Source organism: Misgurnus anguillicaudatus, chromosome 4 (genome assembly GCF_027580225.2).
Source record: "Misgurnus anguillicaudatus chromosome 4, ASM2758022v2, whole genome shotgun sequence".
NCBI lineage: Eukaryota > Metazoa > Chordata > Actinopteri > Cypriniformes > Cobitidae > Misgurnus > Misgurnus anguillicaudatus.
This window is the reverse complement of record NC_073340.2, coordinates 16797863-16821208: the sequence shown is the minus strand read 5'-3', so window position 1 is coordinate 16821208 and position 23346 is coordinate 16797863. Positions and strand designations below refer to the sequence as shown.

The 23346-nt window shown below is 37.5% G+C and overlaps 3 protein-coding genes across 8 annotated transcripts; 1 reads left to right on the top strand and 2 right to left on the bottom strand.

The window, feature by feature from the left end:
- rsph10b (radial spoke head 10 homolog B) lies at window positions 1-7447 on the bottom strand. 6 transcript variants are annotated; one of them, XM_073866818.1, is made up of 17 exons: window positions 6959-7447; window positions 6805-6880; window positions 6657-6725; window positions 6027-6200; window positions 5852-5937; window positions 5636-5756; window positions 5268-5444; window positions 4183-4303; window positions 3928-4055; window positions 3651-3840; window positions 3456-3564; window positions 3295-3374; window positions 1603-1748; window positions 970-1077; window positions 781-888; window positions 481-562; window positions 1-382 (listed from the first exon to the last, which is right to left on the bottom strand). In XM_073866818.1, exons 1-17 carry the CDS (start codon window positions 7189-7191, stop codon window positions 234-236), a joined length of 2157 nt encoding a protein of 718 aa, XP_073722919.1. In that variant the 5' UTR covers window positions 7192-7447; the 3' UTR covers window positions 1-233. The 6 variants fall into 6 exon arrangements, with proteins under 6 accessions (XP_073722919.1, XP_073722914.1, XP_073722915.1 ...); XM_073866813.1 differs by lacking the exons at window positions 6805-6880; window positions 6959-7447 and having other exon boundaries at window positions 1-139; window positions 208-382; window positions 6657-6751; XM_073866814.1 differs by lacking the exons at window positions 6805-6880; window positions 6959-7447 and having other exon boundaries at window positions 1-132; window positions 208-382; window positions 6657-6751.
- Window positions 7448-7501: 54 nt separating this feature from the next.
- On the bottom strand, window positions 7502-14994 carry pms2 (PMS1 homolog 2, mismatch repair system component). The gene is made up of 15 exons (XM_073866812.1): window positions 14742-14994; window positions 14494-14633; window positions 14309-14395; window positions 14118-14220; window positions 13788-13971; window positions 13544-13711; window positions 13336-13427; window positions 12684-12789; window positions 12484-12568; window positions 10275-10427; window positions 9247-10081; window positions 8990-9157; window positions 8818-8918; window positions 8575-8744; window positions 7502-7764 (listed from the first exon to the last, which is right to left on the bottom strand). The coding sequence occupies exons 1-15, from the start codon at window positions 14756-14758 to the stop codon at window positions 7621-7623; spliced, it is 2553 nt and encodes an 850-aa protein (XP_073722913.1). The 5' UTR covers window positions 14759-14994; the 3' UTR covers window positions 7502-7620.
- Window positions 14995-15640: 646 nt separating this feature from the next.
- eif2ak1 (eukaryotic translation initiation factor 2-alpha kinase 1) lies at window positions 15641-23338 on the top strand. The gene is made up of 15 exons (XM_073866820.1): window positions 15641-15990; window positions 16610-16777; window positions 16903-17039; window positions 17408-17445; window positions 17525-17624; window positions 17726-17806; window positions 17903-17999; window positions 18096-18156; window positions 18243-18597; window positions 19752-19874; window positions 20170-20265; window positions 22074-22203; window positions 22472-22551; window positions 22715-22948; window positions 23052-23338. The coding sequence occupies exons 1-15, from the start codon at window positions 15813-15815 to the stop codon at window positions 23169-23171; spliced, it is 1998 nt and encodes a 665-aa protein (XP_073722921.1). The 5' UTR covers window positions 15641-15812; the 3' UTR covers window positions 23172-23338.
- The last annotated feature ends 8 nt before the right edge of the window (window positions 23339-23346 follow it).

Genomic DNA, 23346 nt, shown 5'->3' with positions numbered 1-23346 from the left:
TTGTGTGAAATTGATGCTTTATTTTTCTGGCTAATTACAAAATGACAGATTTTGTGGAGGTCATAGTGGTGAGCGACGGAGATCATTGTCTGGAATGCTGCCTTTGCAACCATCTTCCGCTCTTTTCATCTCCTATTGTCTGAAAGACATCAAGTCACCAGTACAGGATGACCTGTATTTACTAGTTAAACTGCTATTATTTTATACCTTGCTTTCACCGCTGCAAGAGCAGTTCAGCTTTTTTCTGTCAGTTTGAGTCTCTCTTTCACCAGCTCCTTCACACTATGTTCATATGCAGGAAAGAAGGTCTGAGTAAAGAATTGCTGTGTTTTCTTTATACGGTCTTCAAGATCTGCTTCACTTCCTGTGCCTTCATCAGCCTCTGAGAGTATAAAGCCACTATTAGGATAAAGCAGGGGTTGACTATATGTAAAGGTGAATGCCTTCACTTCTCTAAAATGAATCACATTTCTGAAATACCTTTTAAAGCAAGTGCTTGATATTGTGTTTGCTCCGTCTTCTCACGTGTGAATAACCGAGCCATTTCGTGTGATGAAACCGCCTTAATGGAGACAATCTGGTTAGTTTTCACCCAGATGGGATAATAATTGACTGAAATTTGATATTGGGTAATCTCTGCAAACCTCAAGAGACTTTGTACTGACTATACAAGTGGAAATTAGTAGAGAGAAAGTATTTCATTCTTTACTCATTCAGTAAGTTAGAGATAGACATCTCCATGGTGTTGCATGATTACAATATAATGTTAATATTTTGCACCGTTTCGTATTGGTGATCGGTGTCAGTCTGCCACTTAGTGGTTTGGATACTCTTGCATTTAACGTCAGCACAACCCAGCAGAGCCTCGAAGAACTCCAGAAACGCCATCTATAACCAAAATGACTGATCGTATCAATTTACAGTCATACTACCCAAAAATATATTTTTCTCAAACTTATCGCTACTGACCTCCAATTCCAAGTTGCTGTGGGTTCCATCATAAACAGCAGGATTTTCCAAGGAGACTATTTCCAGTACTTTAGATGCAGTCAGATCATTATCATATAGACAGAGGTCCTGTGAACACAATGATATTTATGCAAATTATAGTTAACCACAAGTAAAAAATTATTTTGTAACTACATTAACGCAATCAAATATGAAATAAAGCTTATTTGGCGTGCTGTCCCAGGGAAGGGCTCCAAGCTTGGGATAATAGCCGGAACCCAGAGTACCCCCCCCCCCCCTTAAACTGGGATAGATATACTAGCAGACAGTATGGTGATAGGGTGGAGGAGACAGAGGTGAGGGATGACAAAATAGAGACCTCTTTGTGCTGATTGGCTGGATTACATGAGCATACTCCTCCATAAAACTTCATTTAACAAATAATTAAAAATTATATTCAGATTATTATTTATTATTTTAAGTTGTGTAGTGACAAATAATACACATTCGTTGTACACACCAAAAGTATCACATTTTAGATTTTCAATCTATATTTTGTGATTTACTTGTATGTCACTCACTGCATATAACATTTTTAATAATTAGTCATTAATATAGTAACCTGGTCATAGGTTGGAGTAAGATGAATGTTACCTTGAGCATCAAAATAAACTGCCTTACAGTCAGGGCTTTGTCAGTGTTGGCTGAATTTGCTTTACATAGTGCCTGGAAAATGTCCCAGCATCTTTCTTGGTGGTTACAAGCAATCACAGGATGGACTGGATGACAGAACAAAGACCCTACAGGAAGAATTCAGCAGTATTAGGCCTCTGGCAGAAATACAACGAACAAACAAACAATTGAAGATTCAATTCACCAAAAACTGAACATTTAATTTTCATGTCTGTGAAGTTTCAGCTCAAAATACCCCACAGATCATTGGTTATAGCATGTCCAAAATGCTCCTATTGGGCAGGAGCAAAAAAGTGCTGTTTTCACGTGTGTACCTTTAAATGCAAGTGAGCTGCTTTTGGTTAAAAATAGATCTGATTCCCGTGAATACGGACTGAGACAATAGTATCTTTAGCCGCATTAGTGCTACAACATGCAAACAAACAGATTTAGAAAAGCTTTTTGGTAAAGTTAACCAGTTAGTTGCCATGGTTGGGGCTTTGTCAGTGTGACATCACATTAACAAGAGATTCAAAACAGCATGTCTAATAAGACTGCTCTGGTTTAATGGGGATTAAAAAGAAGGGAATGAGGATTTTTATTTATTGTAGGGTTGTGGTGTTCACCCACTGCTAACACACATTTATGTCCAAACACGTCAAAAATAAAAGGGTGAGTTTGCATAATATGGGCCTTTTAATTTTCTCACCCGTAAAATCTCAATGTTGCTTGTGTCTTGTGATGAAACGCGCATATGGCAACTATCCGAGAACCAGTGAGATTCAACGTTATCCTCTTGCTACCATATTTAACTTACTGCACTAATCTGTAGTTGCATTGGATAGATACGTGACATATCACCAACGTATAATTTCGCATTAAGAGACATTAACCCACTGGAGTCATTTGGTTTACTTTAATGATGTATGTATGTGCTTTTTATAGCTTCGCCATGTTATGCCCTGTATTAGAAGATAACGTAAACATTGTAATATAAAAATATTTGTTGTTGTTGTTTAACTGAGGAAAGGAAGTCAAATACATCTGGGATATCATGAGGTTGAGTAAATTATGAAATAATTTTTATATTTAGATTAACTATTCTTTTAAAGTCGCCATGAAAATAAAATAAAAAAACTAATTTGTTTTGGAATTTTGTTTTTTTTTACTTATCTGTGAGCTTCATTATTTTTTTAAAAATTCATGTGCCCTCATTATCTTTACTCAAAAACGCAAATCTCATTCCCTCCTCAAAACGATCTCTCTTTAATTACGGTCAGTGTCACGAAATTTCGTTATAGAGTCACGTATTTTTTTTTATTCTTTTTTCGTGATATTGTCACAAATTTCCGCGTTTTTTCATGATCGTATAACGAATTCCTGTTTTCGTGTGATATTCACGTATTGGTTACTCAACTATTTTGTCCTATTTTCTTACCATTGTCGCTTCGGTTTTGGGTTAGATTTACATAAAATTACATCCCTAACCAAACCCAACTCTAACCCTAACAGAAGCCGTTTCACACGGATATACGTCACCACCACGTGGGGAAAAAAAGGCAATCGCCACTTCCATTTCATGGCAACTTTAACAGAAGCTGTGTTTGTATCAAGCGAACATTTAAGGGAACCTTCAGATACAAAGATCGTGTGACTTTAGTTGTGTATATGTACCTTTCACATTCTTTGCATTGGGAATAATGTTCTGCCTCATGAGCTTTGAAAAACATGTGGCTAGTAGATTATTGGATGACCTGAAACACAGAGAAGTGTACTGTGACCAAGCAGCACCTCTTATTAAATACTAAAACTACAGTAGCAAAGAAAATACATACTCAACGTCTTTGCAGTAGATGTGATATGCTGCAGTGATCAAATAACTGACATACTCTCTCGGTAAAATGGTGGTAGAAGGAGAACAAACCACATCTGGCTGAAAATATTCTGTGTTGAAAAAAAAACACTTGTGTTTTATAGTTTCTGATTGTAAAACTTACAAGCACTAAATTTGCTGAACACAAAGATGTTACCATTGATGAGGCGATCTATTTGTGCAAGGGTCATCCCATGCTGGTGAACTTTACAGTCCTTGAGTAAGCGTGAGAACTGAAGGTGGGTAAGAGGGAATGTTTTGTCTGGAGTCTGCTGATGTCCAAGGCTGCTGTAAAAGCTATAAATTTCCCTCAGCAAGCCAATGTGTCTTAATACGGCAAATTCTACCTACACAGACATTAAGTGTGAGAAGGTATTTATTTACACAGCAGCAAAAATGTGCCTCTAAATCAGGATTTAACTAAAATAGAATACCTGTTTAAACTCTTGATCCCTGTGAGTCTCAGGGAGTCTGTTTAACAGGGCCTGGACGTTTAACGCCATGTCGGATCCAAGCATTGAGGAAATCTTTCTTGACTCTATAAGTCTCTTGGGTGAATCATCTAATGCACAAGAGAAGAAGGAATGCCTGTATACACTTTAAATAATGATTGACATGACTGGAGGATCAGGCTTCTCCTGCTTCAAATTCATTTTATTTTCGGTAATAAATATAGATTTATTATTTACTGTTGTCTGGGTAAGGGGTGCTAGGGGCACTCGGGCCAGGGGTGAAAGCTGGAAATTCAGCCATCCAATCCTTAACAAACTCTCCTTCGTATATGCATCCACCTTCAAAAACATACTTTCCCTGCAAAACACCATCTGCAGGGTTGTCATTGAATAACACAGCATCTGACATCTTAAAGGAATAATCCATTTACTCACCACCATGTCATCCAAAATGTTGATGTCTTTCTTTGTTCAGTCGAGAAGAAATTATGTTTTTTGAGGAAAACATTGCAGGATTTTTCTCATTTTAATGGACTCCAATAGACACCAACAACCAACACCCAACTCAACACGTAACAGTTTTCTTCAACGGAGCCTCAAAGAACTACAAACAATCCCAAACGAGGCACAAGGGTCTTATATAGCGAAACGATTGTCATTTTTGACAAGAAAAATAAAAAATATGCTCTTTTAAACCACAACTTTTCGTCTAGGTCCGGTCTAGCGCGACCAAACGTAAATGCGTAGTGACGTAGGGAGGTCACGTGTTACATATATAAAACGCACATTTGCGGACCATTGTAAACAATAAGCTGACACAAAGACATTAATTAGTATCAGTTGACATACAACAACGTAGGAACGGTCCTCTTTCAACACACTTGTAAACACTGGGGCGGAGTTTCGCGTTCGTCTTCTGTGACCTCTTGACGTCATGACGTATTGCGTGGGGTCACCTGGCGCATCACGGCCAGATCTAGACGAGAAGTTGTGCTCTAAAAGTGTTTATTTGTTATTTTTCTTGTCAAAAATGACAATCGTCTTGCTAGACAAGACACTAATGCCTCGTTTGGGATTGTTTATAGTCCTTTGAAACTCCGTTGAAAAAAACTGTACGTGTTAAGTGTTAATTGTTGGTGTCTATTAAAGTCCATTAAAATGAGAAAAATCCTGCAACGTTTTAATCAAAAAACATAATTTCTTCTCGACTGAACAAAGAAAGACATCAACATTTTGGATGACACGGTGGTGAGTAAATTATCTGGATTTTTCTTTTAAGAAAATGGAATATTCCTTTAAGAGCAGTTGGAAAGGTGATGTACCTGTCCATGTTTTTGGTCATGTTCCCATTCTCCACAATAAACAGCTCCACTGGCATATAAGAACTTTCCTTTACCATGGCGCATTCCCTGAACAAATTCCCCGCTGTACTCGTTCATACATGGGTACTGTGAGCAAGGCACTCTTTTACGAAACCATGTGTGTGTCCCTTTTCCCTCCTAGAATAAGATAACAAAGACTTACAGTACATTTATATCAATAAGCACAGCATACAAAGCTATGTTTACAAGTAGGGATGGTATTGGGAACAGAAAAATACTGAAAACTTTTTTAAAAAAAGTTAAAATAGTGTGAAGTTAATTACTGTTAAGGATTAATTAAGTAAAGATATCACATATGGGCAAAGTACCTGGATACCATTTACCCATTGTCCACTGTACTGCTGATCCAACCGAATCCATTTCATTACTCCGTCTCCATGTTGGATATTGTTAACCCATTGTCCTTCATACACATTTCCAGATGGGTAACTTAAGTGAAACACATACCGTAGTTTAGTTTGCCATTTGAAAATTAAACAATGCTTTAATTATTCAAATAAGAACTATGTTATGATATCACACACCGCCGTACTCCCCAGCCTTCTCTGCAGTTGTTTAACCAGTCTCCTTTGTACCATGATGTGGCTGCTTGGTTATAGTACATAATCCCCTGGGACCACCACAGGACACCAGTCAATATATGTATTCATTCATAATGAATGAAAGATGTTGAGACAACGAATAAGTGTGTGGACATACCTTTCCTTGTCTTTTGCCCAGACACCACTGACCTTTGTATACAGTATTGGTTTTAGCACACTTGTAGGTCCCAACACCATGGCGGACACCATTGCGCACCTCACCCTCATAGATGCTGCCATTTGGCCAGGTGTAAATCCCATGCCCCATAAGAACATTTGATTTGAAATCACCCTGTCAGGAAAGGGTAAATACAAATCCTAATGGTTTACATTACTAATAGCATTAGCTTTAAAATCATTACACAATTCTCTAGTGTAGCATGTTTTGGGTCTTATTCTAGTAGGTTTTAATATCGCACCAACATAACCCAACATATTACTAATAGAGAGCAATATAAACCAATACATTGCCCATTACAACTATCACATTTTAATTGTCTCACAGACTGCAGAAGACTCCGGGCCAGATCCACACCGAAGCTGCTGACTTTGGTGCCAAACTGGTGCGGATCCGGCCCGGAGTTGTCTGCTAACGATGTCTTTATTTTGCTACTTAAGTTCTAGTAATGCATGTAAATATTTACCTGAAATAAAAACACTGAGGTATTGTGTGACTGATGTCATATCGACTAATATCAAACTTCATGTGACTTATTAAACAACTGTACCCTGTGAACTCTTTACATACCTGATACTTCAAACCGTCAGGCCAGATATATTCACCACGACCGTGCATTAACCCATGTGAAAAACTACCCTAATGAATGCAAAATGTTAAAAAACCATTTAATGATAAAACCATGTAAACCACAACAGTGATGTGTATAATCAGTTACATTGTATACGTGACCGCCTTGAAAGTAAGCGACACAGTCTCCATGAAACGCATCTCCGCACTTATCACCTTCATATCTGATTAAAAAAATTATCGCAAACAATAAGTGCTGTTTGTTTACACATTTGGAGCATTTGCATAAATTCGTGTCTGACCTTTCGACGATTATATTGTGAAGAATGAAAAGTTGGGGAATTTGTTTATCGTGATGTTCATTGGTCGGCACGGACGAAGCAGAAGCGGAGCAGCAGACCTCCAGTGATTTTTCTTCATCCTTCGGCTCTTCTGTTGACACTAAACTGGATGAGTACGACTGTCTTAAGTCTTTAGTAAACGATGTCTCTAATGTAAATCTGTCAGGGATTTTCTTTTCATCTACTTTATCCATATCAAGACAAAGTTAGCTGTTCGGCTAACACGAAGGAACTGCAGCGAGTGTATATAGCAACGGTTGCTAAGGAATCTTACAGTACGCGCTCCTCTGAGTACGGCTAGTTTGTCCAAATCACATGATTTTTTTTTTGTTGCATATTTGCCTAAATGTTCTTATGTCTCTCACATATTTTCATTTACGTTTTCCTAATTTGAAACAAATAATAAAAGGTAAACTAAAACTTAATTTGCACATGACATTACAGATGGAAAAAATTACAGATAGGAAACAACTCCACGCACAGAAAACGCAATTTCATACACACTCATTCATTATAAACTTTATTAATTATCTAATATTAAAAGAAATATTAAAAAATAAAATCCTTTATTAAAACAAATTTGGTAGTCATTAAAACCACAAACAAACCGAGCAACATGGTTTTTAGTCCAAAGAAATCATTTCGAGATTAGCAAGGTGTCTCATGGTGGGTCTGCCGTGAGGACAGTTCCACGGCTGTTCAATTTCCCCCATGTGAACCACAAGTTTCTTCATCTCACTGGTGTTTAGGGCAGTGCCAACCATCACCTGAGAAAAAGAGACACACTTTCACAAAGTGTACAAGTAAAGGGTTTGAACAACAAAAGCAATGACAGGGCCTTCACAATGTAGTGTAGCGGTGGGCATTTCTGGTGCTGGAGGGCCATTGTCCTGCAAAGTATAGCTCCAACCCTAATAAAACACACCTGAAAAATCTAATCAAAGGCTCCAGGATCATAGATATACATAATAACGGCTAGATGTCCCATCCGGGCTAATGTCCAATGGAGGTTGGTGTCCACACCTGGCTGCCATCTTGTCACAGTCAGCTCGCTCACTCGTAACATTTTTTTTAATGGTGCATGTACTTTTAAATGACCATAACAGGCTAAATTTTCTATCAATTTTCAAACTGTTTTGTTTGTTATAAATGTCAGAGGTGTACTTATGACACTGCATACTTATGAATAATGTTCATGAAACATTTTCAAGCATCCAGAATTATAGCCATGTTAATAATGTTTGTAAGAAACCAAACCATTTGTAAATCCGTCAAGATTTTAGCAAGATATTTGTGTTTGTGCAGTACCACAGAGCCCGGAAAGCTTGCCTGTAACAAGATGGCCACCTTTGATGACATTAGAGACTCCGCTGAAAGAAATCTCGCCTTTATTATGTATATCTATGTGCAGCATGACTTGGAAATGGCATTCAGTTGTGTTTGATTAGGGTTGGAGTTAAACTTTGCAGGACAGTGGCCCTCCAGAACCAGGAATGCCCACCTCTGATTAGTGTGTTAAGTATTTTGCTTATGCAGCTCATGCTGGAGAAGGTAGAAAAAAGATCATCTGCACTTACTGATTTGCGGCACGCCCTAGACGCAAACATCTGCCGTATGCGTGAAGGGCGACACATGATTCCAGGACAGTCACTAAGCATAAAGATAAGTTCCTCAATGTCATTTGGGCCAAAAGTCCAGTTTTTACTTGTTGGTAAAGAAACCAGCTTCACCCGCTCCATAACCTGAGCTAAAAAAAAACACCATCCAACATGAATTTGGTTGAAAATGTTTAAGTCAATGAAATTTCTGTTTAAACCTACCATCTTCATCAATAAGGAACTCAAATCCATTTTTTCTGAAGATTTCAATGTTTTCTATGAGCACCGTTTCACTGATGGCAGGGAGATGGAGACTTTGTGGACTGCACATGGAGAAAGATTTTGTTATTTCAAAATAAATACATGTTTTATAATCTTTTTACACTTAACTTACACTATAAGGCGCTGTCCCTTTAAGACAGTATTCTGTTGTAGCATCTCAAAATTGTACTTTTCATCTGTGGCATGCTGGTCGATTATAAAAAGGTCCGATTTTAGCTTGGTGATAATAAAACCCAGGTTGAACTGACCTATGACTTTCATCTCCTTGAACATATCTTTGCTGTAACAAAAAAAGAACATGCAAACCATAATGATGTATGAATTTGCAAAACAGCTTGGCCCTATAGATAATTAAACAGTATAGTCAACCTTATTTCTTTCTTAAGCTCATCCTCAGCACTTTGGTTTTCTCCAGGGTTGATCTTTGCCCTAAACCGTCTGTATTTTAGCTCATCGCTGTTCTCGCTCTTCTGTACCTTTAGCTTCTGTATCCTTTTAGAAAGCTCCTCAAGAGAAAACTTTAAATGCACTATTTTCTTCTGTATGCTAACAGGTGAATCCACCACCTCCAGAAAAGCAGGCTTGTTTTTGTAGTCCAACATATAGCTTTGTGCTTCAGTGTTATCTTCAAGTCTAGCTCTTTTAGCTTCAGGACTGGAGGTTCTGTCCTCATGTTCTGACTTTGGCACCAAAGGTTCATACCTCCTGAACTCTGTATCTACAGCTTCATTAGCAATCTCTGTTTTAACATCAGTCTCACCCATAATAAAGTTTGGCGAAACAGATTCAGAATTGCATCCATTTCGAATCTCTGGATCGTATTTGGTAGAAGTTTGGTTTACAACCTCAGATTCTGCATCACTATGAAAGGTGCTTTTAAATTTATCTAGACAACCTGCAGAACTCTTTACAGATGAAGGAAAGGATTTCAGTGGCTGTTTTATATTGTCAGACATTTTTTTAGAGCAGCTGACGAAAGAAAACATCTTCTTTTGAGATGGACCAGCACAAAGAGCTTTATGACTAGACTGTATTGACCCAATTCCAGGAGCCTGATGGTTGGAAAATGCTGCTTTAAGTCCAGCTAAATTGATGGAAGTCTTTGGGCTGCAGGTAGGTGGCTCAGAGACATCATCTTGAATTGCTTCAGGAACAGAACCTGTGTCCCGATCTTCTGAAACCACACTTGTTGGTCTGCACAGAGCTACAAGAAAAAAATGACATCAAAAAGGTTATAAAAGACATAAAATTGTTTTCCCATCCCTATTAAACAATTAATATGTTTCCAGCCATTCCTGGTCAAGGAAATCCTCAATTAGCTTCAAAATGGCTGGGGCAGATTTTCATGACTTTCAGGTTTGGAAACCTGGTATGGATAGTATTTCCGAAGCACTTACTAGTAATTGGTGAAGGTATGTGATTGAAACTGATTTTATTGACACCAGTCTCAAACATAGCGATGAGTGAGCTTTTCAGAATAGCCAGTAAGAGTTTTTCCTCTTGTAGAAGGATCTGACGTTTGTCTGGAGTGACGTTCACATCGACACAATCTAAAGTATTTAATTAAAAGGCACAATAAGTGACAATTTTCAATTAACCAACATTTTGGACACGTTATACAGTATGAAGAGCTCATATATGCATCCGACATATTTTTTTGTAAATGAGCATTTTTTTAATCATGCTTTCGGCCCAGTTTTTCAAAAAAGTAATCCACTAGGATTTTGGATAACGGATTGGATCAAATCTTGAAAATGGGTTTTTCAAAAGAAAAAACGGATTACATAATCGGATTAGATCACGTAATCCAATCTTGGTTTTGATCTGTATTAAACCTTTAGTTTGGGTTTTTCAGAACTTTTTTGTAAGATTTGGATCACTTTGATCCAAAAAATCTGGATTAAACTGATCCCATCAGAAGGGTGGATTCAGCATGGATTTCATGCCCAAAATGTAATGAAAATGTAAAATTTTTTATCAAATAATACTATATTTGGATCATGCAGTATCTTACAAGATATCCTATTTATTCATAAGGTTTTAATTTTATTTGTTCATCTTTCAGGCTACAGTGATTAGGTAGGCTTTAACGTATTCAGTCTTTCAGTATAGGCCTACAGCAAAGTAGAAAGAGTTTGGCCTCATAAAAAATCCCCCAAACAGCTGTCAATATATATATGAAGAGTTTCGTTGCAAAACGAGATAACCACCGTTTTTTTAATTGTTCAGAAATCTCGTTTTTAGGTTGTGCATTCCAATTCATTTCAATGCAACTGCAGTTGGTTTGTTTTGATTTAAACCTTCATAACTTAAAAAATACTAAAAAAGTAGCACCATAAAACGAAATAATAACATTATAACACGTGATCATGGATCAAAAAAAAGGTTTACTAAATCCAGATCAATTTTATCCAGATTAAACCTTATGAAAAACCAGGCCCTCATGTTTATTTTTTCTAAACTTCACTTTAGTGGCAATGAAAAGGTTATTAGGCAGTAGTTGAAATATCACTTAAGTCATTTTATTTGGTTGCAAAAAAAATCTTGAATTCTAAAAAAACATTTCCAGCCACTCTTCACTCTCTTTTCTGAATAAAGGTAAAGGCTCCAAAAATTCTGTCAATATTGTAATATATTTGTAAAACCTCCTTTAACTTGACGCACACACTCTGTGCACATTAAAGGGGGGGTTTAATGGCATTCTGACTTATTAACACAGTTATAGAGTTGTTTCCTCATGCTAAACGTAGGCAAAGTGTCAAAAAAGCAGCGTTCTTTTGTGCCGAATGCACTTTGCCAGGGTTTATACAGGTTTCAGAAAGTTTTTTTCGATTACGGGTCCAGCTGACGTTTCAGGGGTTTCTATACGTATCACTTCTTTTTGTGGGCACTTACCCCGGAAACCCCGCCCACCCGTCAATCAGCGGGAGATGCTAGAACTAACATCACATCATGCGACACAGCTTTGTTTAATTTCAAAACTCAACAATGGCACGAAAGAAGAAGTGTGTTTTTGGATGTAAGGAGAAGAAAGTCAGCCTTATGGAAACAATGGATATAGTTTATTATCCGGGGTAGCAGCGCAGTTTTGCGTGTGTGTTTGATGCGCTGGATTTCATTGAAAAGTCCCAACCGGGTCCTGAGTTGAATGCGGTAAGTAAGACTTCTGTCTTATGTTGGACATAGGCACGTGCATATTATATAAATGACACGAACATGTAGTGAATAATAAGTTAAACAGTGTTGTATAGTGTTGCATGACTCGTACTCACTCCTCCCGCGGTAGTAACTCTTACTTCTTCATTTTTCGTATGTTATCGGAAAGAATCGGTAAAGCTAATCTTTCTTTTATAAATCTGTGAGCTTAAAAGGACCAGTATTTCTGAATTGCCTGAGCCCGGGATTAAGCAAATTTGAAGTATAATTATCTAATAAACGTATAATAAGTGCCGAGAGCATTCTATCAATATCATTATCTCATTTTTGATGGAGGTTGTGTTTAGCGGCTGTTGCATTTGAGCTCTTAATATGAAACGAATAATACTCAGAATAATGAAGATGAATGCAACAATTCATTTTCATATCTTAATTCTACGCCAGTCTTACCTGAAGCAACAGAAATGTTTAGAGCAACAAAAGGGTACTGATGCCTATTGTACATGTGATACACTTCATTCACAACTTTGGAGACCTGTAAATATTACATACAAACAAAACAAAGACATACATAAAACAAAAAACACTTAAATACAGTACATGCACAATAAGCTGTATTAATTAAAATTTAAATAGACAAAGGAGGATACCTTGACTGGATCACAGGGTCTTTTATTAATGAAAAAGAACTGTCTGTCTGTAGCACTTCGACCAACACCATGATCAGCTTGTGACACAAACCCCTCAATGGTGAAATCAAATATTGTACATAATTGTAAACTGCAATGTTATTGTTTGGTTTAATGGGTGATTATATAATTGCAGGTACATTTAGTGTCCATTCATTATTTTTTCTGCTTTATTCAAATGGCTATATTTTTAAATTATTTCAACAAATTTGTCCTCATTATCATGGACCGCAAAATGTTACAGGCCATAACAATATTACATTGAGGGCCACTAATGTTTGAGAATTATGTCAATTCTGCTACCAAGATGGACACTTTTTACAGAAAACATTATTATGGTCTTGTAACATCTTGTGATCCATGACAATGAGCACCCAAATTATTAAAACAATCAAAAATGTAACCATTTGAAAACAATGACTTTGGAGAGCAAGCGTACCTGTTGCAGTTATATAACCATCCTAATGCTGATTTTTAATTTCACATTTACATATGTGATACTTTTCACAACACACAAAAATGTAAATGGGTAGGGCTTTAAAACAGCATTCAGTGAAGGTCAAATGTTTTAAAGACACAGAAAACATTTTCACAAAGTAAGACTTACGTGAAAAGGTTTTTTGGAACCTCTACCCCACTGAGGCCATAGTCTTCTTGTACTGATTCAGAGGGAGATGTCTGTATGAAGGGAATCAAACTCTGCAGCTGTGGACAAATAAAAATTCCTCTAATGCATCTAATATTTACAAATACTTTGCTCTTTGTAATACATCACTGTTATACAGTATGCGTCAGAATTAAAGGGTTCAGTGTGTTGACACCTGCTTGGGGCCAAAAACAGCTCCAATGTTGTCCCGCATGCTGTTACTCCCACTGGTGCACAGTACTGTGGAGCGCTTGCCTTGCCCAATCTGGTTTGTGCATGTAATACGCACTCCAGTGGAGATGATGCAGTAGGACTGCAGGACATAAACCATCTTGGCATATTCCTGCAGAAAAAACAAAATCCAGTTAATTCCCTTTATACCATGCACAACAACAATGTAAACCAAGTATGCCGCAAACCTTTTTGATGTTGCGCTGGAACTCCTTGTGTCGAACAGGTAGCGTGGAAAATAGCTTCTGAAGCGTGACAGTTGTGCCAGGCTGACGGGGATGGGGTACGTTCTGAGTGAGATGACCATCGTGGTCAAACACCAGCCGAGCTCCGATCAAAGCCTTCTCGTGGCAAGTGACGACACTAAGATCGCTGCATTACAAACAAATTCAAGTAAAAAGAAGGTTTTGGGATCATCAGTCAATTTTATGGTAAGAAATAGAATAGCTGTAAAATATTAGTGAGGTAATTGGCAAGTTAGGTAATAGGTATAAACTGAGTCATCACATCCGAATTACCTAAGAGCACACAGTGAACTGAGGGCTTCACCGCGAAATCCAAATGTCTCCACGTGTATCAGATCAGAAAAATCTCTTAGTTTAGAGGTGTGATGTTTTAAAGCTGTATATTTGAAGAAGACAGAATGAAGTGAATAAGCATGCTAGACGTATTCTTTATCTCTTGTCATCACTGTTCAGAAGCCACTTACTAAGTCCTTCAAAGTTTGCCTCCTCAACACCTTTTCCATTGTCAGATACCTCCACTAACTCTGTTCCACTGTCTTTTAGCCTGACATCTGTGTGGAAAATGAGACATAACACACAACATTTGACCAAGTTTAGCATAAAATCAACTGCAGCATGGTATTTTGGGTCTCTCATCCCTTGAGCTCACCGACATTAGTGGCACCAGCATCAATACTGTTCTCCACCAGTTCCTTCACAGCTGTGGACAGGCTCAGGACGACCTGCCCCGAACAGATCTGATGTACAGCCTGCTTGTCAATTGCCTTTATGGCTCCTGCAGACCCTGTGCTTTTACACATAATGAAGGCAAGAAATTGTTTGCATTGTAGAATCATATACCAGCTGTATTTAAGAGAAGGAACGGAGGAAACAATATGCAAAACTTTAAAAACTTACCAGGTATCTGACATCATTGCTTTAACAGTGGGCTATTTATATATAATAGCAATATCAATCGAAGAAACCTATCAAAGCGTTGCTCTGCATTGTAGCTGTTTTGATAGCATTTGGATCCTTGTGGTTTTCATGCTATCAGCGAAAACGTAACCTTCATTGTTGAAAGAGAGAGAGAAAAATTATACTCTAACAACGCACCAATACTTACAAACTACAATGACAACAATGTAACTACAAATGGTTATGAGTTTACGCGTACAGCTACATGCCGCGAAGACATTTCCCGCGATGTTATAGGTAAAGATGTGCCTTTGAATAGCTCTCGCGGTACTTGGATGTCATACGCCGTTCAGTCTGCGCAACGCCGCACGTAGTCAAACCTGAGTCCAACCTATGAGCCAAACGCTTGTTTTTTATTTATTGTGTGATGTCTGCTGCATTAATTAGATTTTAGCATAGTGAATTGTTACTTAGTTAAAAGATCATAGTGCTTTTCAATAAAACTTTATTACCGATGTTACATTGTGCCGTTTTATTTTGAAACGTTTCATCATCCCATTCGTAAACGGTTCTGGCTAGAGGGGATACAGCTATGGTCAAGTCTCGCGAGGTTTTGCTTTCCAAACAGCGCTCATCCGAAATTATTTCACGAGATTTCGCCGTAGCTGTATCCCTTTTAGCAATCTACGTAAACTCCCCTGCGTAAAAGTAGGGACTGTGTCCAAAGTGCATATCTGATATTAGACGAAACTAGCCTAACATTTATATAAATGTTGTTGTTCCAACATGTATTGTTTGTATTGGTAAACATATGTAATATCTACAATTAATACACAAACAATTACATTCATAAACCGTTTTATGAGTTACATTTTATTAATCATACACGGGACACATTTTGAGACGCTTTCTTACTCCTGACGAAACATGGCAGTTCACTGTTAGTTTACACTGTTATTTTTGGTTGACCAAACTTTACATTTGTTTTCTAGTTTAAATGATTTCTCGTACGATGTGCCTTTCTTGAAGGAACCAATAGATGGGATACATAGATTTTTGCCCAAATAGCCGATGTTTTATGCAACAGAAACTCTCATGGCAGAGGAAAGTTCGAGTAACGTTAGCAGTGTTGTTTCTAATGTGAACAGTCACAGCCTTCAGATCCGTAGGGACATTTACACCCTAGATAGGGGCCCTAGAAGAGGAATGTTCAGCCTTGAAGATGCAGAGGATGATGTCCAGTTTGACAGTGAGTCCTTAAAGTTATGACTGCTACAAAACTCAATGACTGCATACCCTACTAGCGCCTTTATTTTTGTATCAGTGGTAAAGCAGTGCTTAGATTTTGTTTGTGCACAAATTGTTGTGTTGAGACAAGATGTGTAGTTTGAAATAAAGACATTAAATCTATCTTCTTACCTATAGGTTCACTGCCATAAGCTCACATTGCAAATGGCACTGGCTGTAACTACATAAATGCCATTTTTAAACGTCCCTCCTACCTCATATGTAATCTATTGGCCTTCCTAGGGGTGTGGGGGTAACTTGAAAATGTTTACAACTGATAAGTTAGTTCAACTTTACCCACCCCTCAACTGCACATTCAAGATGCATCATTGCCATACACTGTTTGTTAACAGGATACTGTAAATGTTTGTTTATTTAATGTCTCAATGGATTCAGAGAAAAATGACATTGTGACCTTAATTGCCAAAGTTATTGCTGAAGGTAAGAATTTTCCTATTGTGTGCTGGTTTTAAAATTTCACTCCTTTTAAACAAAGGGAACTATCAAGGTAATAACACTGGATTAATGTATTGACATTTTTTAAACCAAACCTCTCATTGTCTTTTTTTATATAATTACAGCCTCAGATTCAGACAACAACCATGAAATGTTGCTGGCGGGTAAACAGTATCCATCTATCCAGGAATTTGCTTCTGCCATTCCCAACCACCTGCTGCTGGGATCTCTGTTGGAACACCTGTGCTATGTTTATGAGAGTGACCCCACACGTTCACGCATGTTGTTTAAGGGTGAGCTGTCAAAAATATTGCCTCATAAAAATCACCAGTATGTCACTATGTTTAGTTTATTTACTATTTTGTCTAAGTGTTACCAAACAAGAGCAGCTTTCTCTCAAATACCCTCTTTGTTTCAGTGATTGGTCAGCGTTTAGCAGCCATGAACCTCCTTTCTCCATTGGCTATCAGTGATGAGTTTAGCACAGTCCGACTGCAGCACAACCGCGCGTTCACGGAGCTCCTGCATGCAACAAGCTCATCACTTTTTGCACAGGTAATCTAATTTATTTAACTGTCATTTTTCTGTGATGCCTGTTTAACTATTACTTAAAGGCGGGGTGCACGATCTCTGAAAGCCAATGTTGACATTTGAAATCACCCAAACAAACACGCCCCTACCCCAATAGAATCTGGACCTTCTTTTGACTGACCCGCCCCACACATACGCAACACAGGCAACAATGTCGGTTAGAAGACATGCCCCTCACTGCTGTTTGGCTACAAGTGTGTTTTGGTACTTGTCCCGACTCCCTTTTCCAAAGCGTTTCTCAAAAATTGTTCACCCCGCCTTTAACATTACCAAAAAAAGTGAACACTCATTTTGCACTATATCTGTTTAATACTGTATGTGGCTTCCTGCAGGATCATAGATACTTGAGTGCAGAAGGCCAGAGCATAAGGTAAAAATGCTTACAGAGCTTATAGCACAATATACAATGACATTATTTGAATTAACCGAGATATGTTGATCTATCCTAGAACCAAAGATGGTCTTTTCCAAGCACAAACATCCCGTTACCTTAGTGAATTTGACGAAATCGCAGCCCTAGGTAAAGGAGCCTATGGCAAAGTGTTTAAGGTACAAAGATGCAGTCTAATCATATCTGTTGAATTATATTTGAAAGTTAATAAACACGTAATCTTGAAAAGTGTTTCCCAAAGCCATTCCTACTGTTGAAGGTTACAAACAAGCTGGATGGTCAGGAATATGCTGTGAAAAAAATTCTTATTAAAAAAGTAACAAGAGATGACTGCATGAAGGTAAAGTTGGTCATCATGGGTCATGCTTGCATTACTGTCTGTAACTATTAATTCAGTGGTTGGATATTATATAGTTGTGTTTTTCTCTCCTCACAGGTTCTTAGAGAGGTTAAAGTGCTCTCCAGCCTCCAGCATCCTAATATTGTTGGATATCACACTGCATGGATGGAGCATGTTCAGCCCGCTGTAGGAGGTCATTCTCTTTTTTTTACCTAATAATTTCAAATATTTGAAAAAGGAATGAATAAAAAAATTATACAAACTGGTTTAATTTTCTGTTTACCTCTAGATCCCAAATCCATCATTTCACAAACAATTCCAGCCTTAGAGACCCCTTCACAGAAAGATGGGTAAGATAATTAGATGCCTTATTTTAACGTAAGCCTATCTAGGTGAATTGCTTTTGCTGCAGCGTAATGAAAGCTATTGCTTTTAGTAACACACAGGAAAGCACTGACAGCAGCAATGGATCATCCATCGTTTTTGAACGTTCTGGCCAACCACAAGATAAAGGAAATCAAGTTACATTAGAGGGCTACTCCGTCAAACCCTCAACATCAAAAGAGGAGGTTGATCATGCTGTGTGTCCGAAAAACATCCGCAACCCACAGAACTTTGTTCCATGTGTGTTCCTGGGAAAACCTCGTGCTACTGTGAGCAAATGTCCAGCGGCTAAATGGGAGAGCTCAGCGCTCTCAGAAGATGACATTAGTCGAAACAGACTGGAATTGAACAATAACTCTTACATCGATATAGACAGTCCTGAATGGTCAGAAAAGCAGCCGCAAGAGGTATGAGGTTCATTAATATTCATTTGTAACTAATTTGCGTTTATGCATTTGGCACGCACTTTAATGCAATGCATCTTACGCGGCATTCAAGGTGTACATTTATCAGCTCATACATTGGCTGGGAATTAAACTTATGATGGTCGGTGTTGCTAGCACCATGCTTTACTGTTTGAGATACAGGAATGCCTATTAAGTCTAGGGCTGCAAAATGATTAATCGCAACTAATCGTTTGCAGAATAAAAGTTTTTGTTTACATCATATATGTGTGTGTACCAGTGGCGGCTCGTGACTGCTTATCCGAGGAGGCGCTAATTCAAAATAAGTGATTGTCACGTGTAATATGTGTCCTGCGTGTCTAGAGATCCTGTGTGCATCGCGTGTTTCATCAAAATAAGTGCCTGCTGCACACGCATCAAAACCGTTTATGATAAAAGAGATCATAAGAGTTCACGTTCCCATAATACACGCTAGACACATCCTTAACAGTAAACTCTGATTACGCATGAGATAATGCGAGTATCTGGCAAACGCGAGGGTCTCTTTTATCATAAAACCTTTAGACACGTCTGCAGCAGGCACTTATTTTGACATGACACGTGATGCACACACGATCTCTCAAAGCGCAGAACACATATTTTGAAATTACAAACCACACACATGACAAGCTGCATACATGTTGTGACGAACTTCGCATCGTGCGTCCTCAAAAAAAGAAGTCACCAGCCGCCACTGGTGTGTACTGTGTATAATAATTATGTGTATAAATACACACACATGCATGTATCATTTTAAGAAAAAAATTGATTTATATATGAATTATTTATAATTATATATAGTATAAATTATATATAAAAATCAAAATGTATATACACATGTACATATTTCTTAAATATATACTTGCATCTATGTGTATTTATATGTACATAATTATTATTCACAGTACACACACATATATGATGTAAACAAAATCTTCAGTCGATCAGTCGCAATTAATCGTTTTGCAGCCCTAATTAAGTCAACTACTTTTTAACTAATTTGAACTAACAATTTATTTAAATTAAGGAATAATTATAGAGTATAATTTCCATCTTTTGTTAAAAAAACATTTGTTGTAATTTTTTTATCATGTTTTTTGTCATGTTGCTGTGTGCAGGCTCAGTTCCACTTAATGCTTTACATACAAATGCAGTTATGTGAGCGATCTTTGAAAGACTGGATACAGGAACAGAACTTAAAAATCATTGAGAACCTCTCCAAGTCTGCAGGTGAGATCACTGTCCACACACGAGTTAAGCATTGCAAGAAATCACAGGAGTATTAACACATCTTTTTATTAAATTTATTAGGATTGGTAATAGCATTTTAGGATGTATCAAATTCCTCAGATTCTTTATAGAATGGATTGTGTGTATTGAGGTGCCATAACATAAATCATTTTCTTTTTTTAAATTGGCTGACACATGGCTAAAATGGAAATAGAAAAAAATAATTGTTAGTAAAATGTAATGACTGCATTGACAGCATATTGTTGGATATTTATATCATTATTTTAAACTGTTCACAGATCTCAGTCTGTTGACTGTGAGCAAGCACTTACTATTTTGAAGAAAATACTTGAAGGAGTGGAATACATTCATTCCCGTGGTATTATGCACAGAGACCTGAAGGTATGTCTACTTATTTTGTTAGTTGTCACAGTGTCTTTTACCATACATAGTCAACACAGATGCTTGGATTGTTGGTATAAAGTTAGTTATTTTGAGTACTGTGGAAGAATTTGTATACATAGGAGGAGACTGTGAAAGTGTTTTGATAACAAACATGAGACCGGTGAGATCCAACCGATGCATTCGTAGTTGCACTTGTGATCCATTAAAAGCAGCAGATAGTTTTTTTTCTCCTATTGATGTCTTTGCCATAGTACAAAACCATACATTTCCCTTATATGTTTACGCCTTTTGGGACCCAGTGTTTCTCAACTATGGGATTGGGTCCCACAAGGGAGCCTCACCAAACATTCAAGGTGACCTCAAGATTACTTAAAATTATTAAAAATAAGACAAAGCAAAAATTTAAAAAGCTAAAATGACTAAAATCAAGATAGGTCTTAATGTTTGGTTATTTTTGTAACAAATATACATCTGTCTTGCCATAGAGACAGAGCGCAGCGCGTCATAACCTGAAAACCACGCCCACCGGGGGGAAAGCAATCCAACCGTCTCCATTGACTTTGTATTGCGAGAAGCCGCCTCCTTGTCATTTCTGGCATATAACAAAAAACTGAATAATGCCTAAAAGCTGCTGTGTGACAATATGTACAGCTAACAAGCCAAAGAACCCAGAAATAAATTTTTATAAGCCGTCGAGTCGTCAAACCCAGCCTTTAAGGAGAATAAAGTGGATCGCCGACTACGTTTTCCCCTAGTGGACGCAGTTTTACTAATAGTAGTACTATGAAAAGTTGCCTGTTTCCATTTCTGTGTCTTTAAACGCTCGTTTTTTTAAAGTCGACAGCTTATAAAAACTTTTTTTTTTTTTTTGGCTTGTTAGATGTACACCTTGTCAAACACCAGCTTTTAGGTATTATTCTGTTTTTAAGTTTAATCTGTAAATAAGTTTTTATAAGCTGTCGACCCAAAAAAAACGAGCGTTTAAAGACACAAAAATGGATACAGGCAACTTTTCATAGTACTTCTATTAGTAGAACTGCGTCCACTAGGGGGAAGCGTAGTCGGCGATCCACTTTATTCTCCTTAAAGACTGGGCTTTACGGCTCGACAGCTTATAAAAACTTATTTCTGGGTTCTTTGGCTTGTTGGCTGTGCATGTTGTCGCGCAGCAGCTTTTGGGCATTATTCAGTGTTTTGTTATAGGCCAGAGGTGACAGGGAGGCGGCTTCTCGCGGTGCGGGGTCAATGGAGATGGTTGGATTGCTTTCCCCCCGGTGGGCGTGGTTTTCAAATTTGCATAACTGCGCTCTGTCTCTATGTCAAGCTCTAGAATATTTTATTTGGTTGAAATTATTAGTAGGGGGCTTCAAATATTGTTGTGGACAATCAGGGGTGGGCCTTGAAGTGAAAAAGGTTGACACAGAATGCATTTCTGTTACATACAAAGATTGTGATATGAATTATGTGCTCTTTAGTTTCTGATTGGCCAACCCCAGATTAATTTCAGGGATAACCTTACCGCTTTTAAGTTACAAGTGTGAAACGCTCTTTAAAAGCGGGGTTTAGAACGAAGATAACCCAGGGTTAAATGCACTGTGAAAATTCCCTTTTATCTGTTTGTCAAAAGGATGTTTAATATTGTTATTATTACCCACACTTGTGCTTACTACATGACTCTGATTCAAATCTAGTTAAAGATTATGAAAAACTTTTACAGCAATTTTTCCAGAGTTCAAATCAGATTTTTTAAAAGTCTGTGTTGATATGTTTGTTGCCATTATCCATATGTATCTATTTATTAACAGCCTAGAAACATTTTCCTCCATGGACCTGAGGGTCATGTAAAGATAGGAGACTTTGGATTAGCATGCCAAAACATTGTAATGGAGGAACATGAACAGCTGCTCTCCCATTCTCCAACAGTTGTAAACACAGGTAAGAGGCCATGATGCAACTTATTCTATTTATATTGTATTTATATTAGGTTTTGTAATAATAATTACAAATTCTGAACTAGAATACTTATGCAAAGTATTTGATGAACGTATAATACGTGTCGAGAGCATTTTGACTGAGGTGTTTACTAGCAGCTTTTGCAGTTAAGCTCCTTAAATTTATAAAAAATAAAAAAGGAAACAGTAGATGGCGCCAGTAAAAAAATACTAAACACACTCCAATATAATATTTGTTTTCATTTTTTCAGACTCCGCTCACACTAGTGGAGTGGGAACATTTGTTTATGCTGCACCAGAGCAACTTGAGGGTTCTGACTATGATTCAAAGGTAAAGAGACCAAATAATAAAACATTTTAATGACATTGAAATTTGCATTATAACAATTGTTGTTATTATTACTACTGAACATGACTTAAGTGTGTTTACTTGTAATAATTATTTTGTATGTAGTAGAACATGATGCTCATTGCTTTTGATTATATTTCTACAGTCAGATATGTACAGTATAGGTGTCATTGCATTGGAGTTATTCCAGCCTTTTGGGACTGAAATGGAACGTGTTCACACACTTGGAGAACTAAGGCAGGGCAAAGTTCCCAAGACGCTGTCTGAAAACCTTCCACTTATGGGCAAGTATATCAGACTGCTGACCAGCTCTGATCCTTCCACGCGACCAAGTGCATCTCAGTTACTACATAGTGACCTCTTTACTGCCAATGACATGGTACATGTTGCTCTAACTACCATTTTTGCAAGAATAAAACTAGTGTGACCCATTATTGATCTTGCACATTATCAAAACATCACGTTTGCTTTTTCTTCTTAAGGTTCTAAATAGTTTGAAGCGCAAGATTGATGAGCAGGAAGAAGAAATTGTCCAGCTCAGGAGACAGATCAGTGAGCTACAGATCTCTCAAAATGCAACACATGGTCCAGAAAATACATAAAAAACTCTTATTTTACTTTTGTTGGTGGTTATTACTTGTACATTATGTGAGTTGTTCTTTGAAAATTGTTTTATGTGTAAATGCAGCTCTGTTTGTTTGTGTGTGTATATAAATGAGTGCTATATTTAACTTGAATCATCTGTAAAGTAAAGATTCATACCAGAGAAGCCTTTTC

What these genes read in the sequence shown, in the direction of transcription:
- eif2ak1 (XM_073866820.1), top strand. Translation starts at nt 15,813, where the DNA reads ATGTTTTATGCAACAGAAACTCTCATGGCAGAGGAAAGTTCGAGTAAC. An exon ending in GCAGAAGGCCAGAGCATAAG is followed by an intron (nt 17,446 to 17,524) that starts GTAAAAATGCTT and finishes GATCTATCCTAG; the next exon opens with AACCAAAGATGGTCTTTTCC. An exon ending in CAGAAAAGCAGCCGCAAGAG is followed by an intron (nt 18,598 to 19,751) that starts GTATGAGGTTCA and finishes TGCTGTGTGCAG; the next exon opens with GCTCAGTTCCACTTAATGCT.
- rsph10b (XM_073866818.1), bottom strand. Translation starts at nt 7,191, where the DNA reads ATGGATAAAGTAGATGAAAAGAAAATCCCTGACAGATTTACATTAGAG. An exon ending in AAGGCGGTCACGTATACAAT is followed by an intron (nt 6,726 to 6,804) that starts GTAACTGATTAT and finishes TGCATTCATTAG; the next exon opens with GGTAGTTTTTCACATGGGTT. An exon ending in GGGATCAAGAGTTTAAACAG is followed by an intron (nt 3,841 to 3,927) that starts GTATTCTATTTT and finishes ATGTCTGTGTAG; the next exon opens with GTAGAATTTGCCGTATTAAG.
- pms2 (XM_073866812.1), bottom strand. An exon ending in CTGTTTTTGGCCCCAAGCAG is followed by an intron (nt 13,428 to 13,543) that starts GTGTCAACACAC and finishes ATTTGTCCACAG; the next exon opens with CTGCAGAGTTTGATTCCCTT. An exon ending in GTAGAGGTTCCAAAAAACCT is followed by an intron (nt 12,790 to 13,335) that starts TTTCACGTAAGT and finishes TACAATATTTGA; the next exon opens with TTTCACCATTGAGGGGTTTG.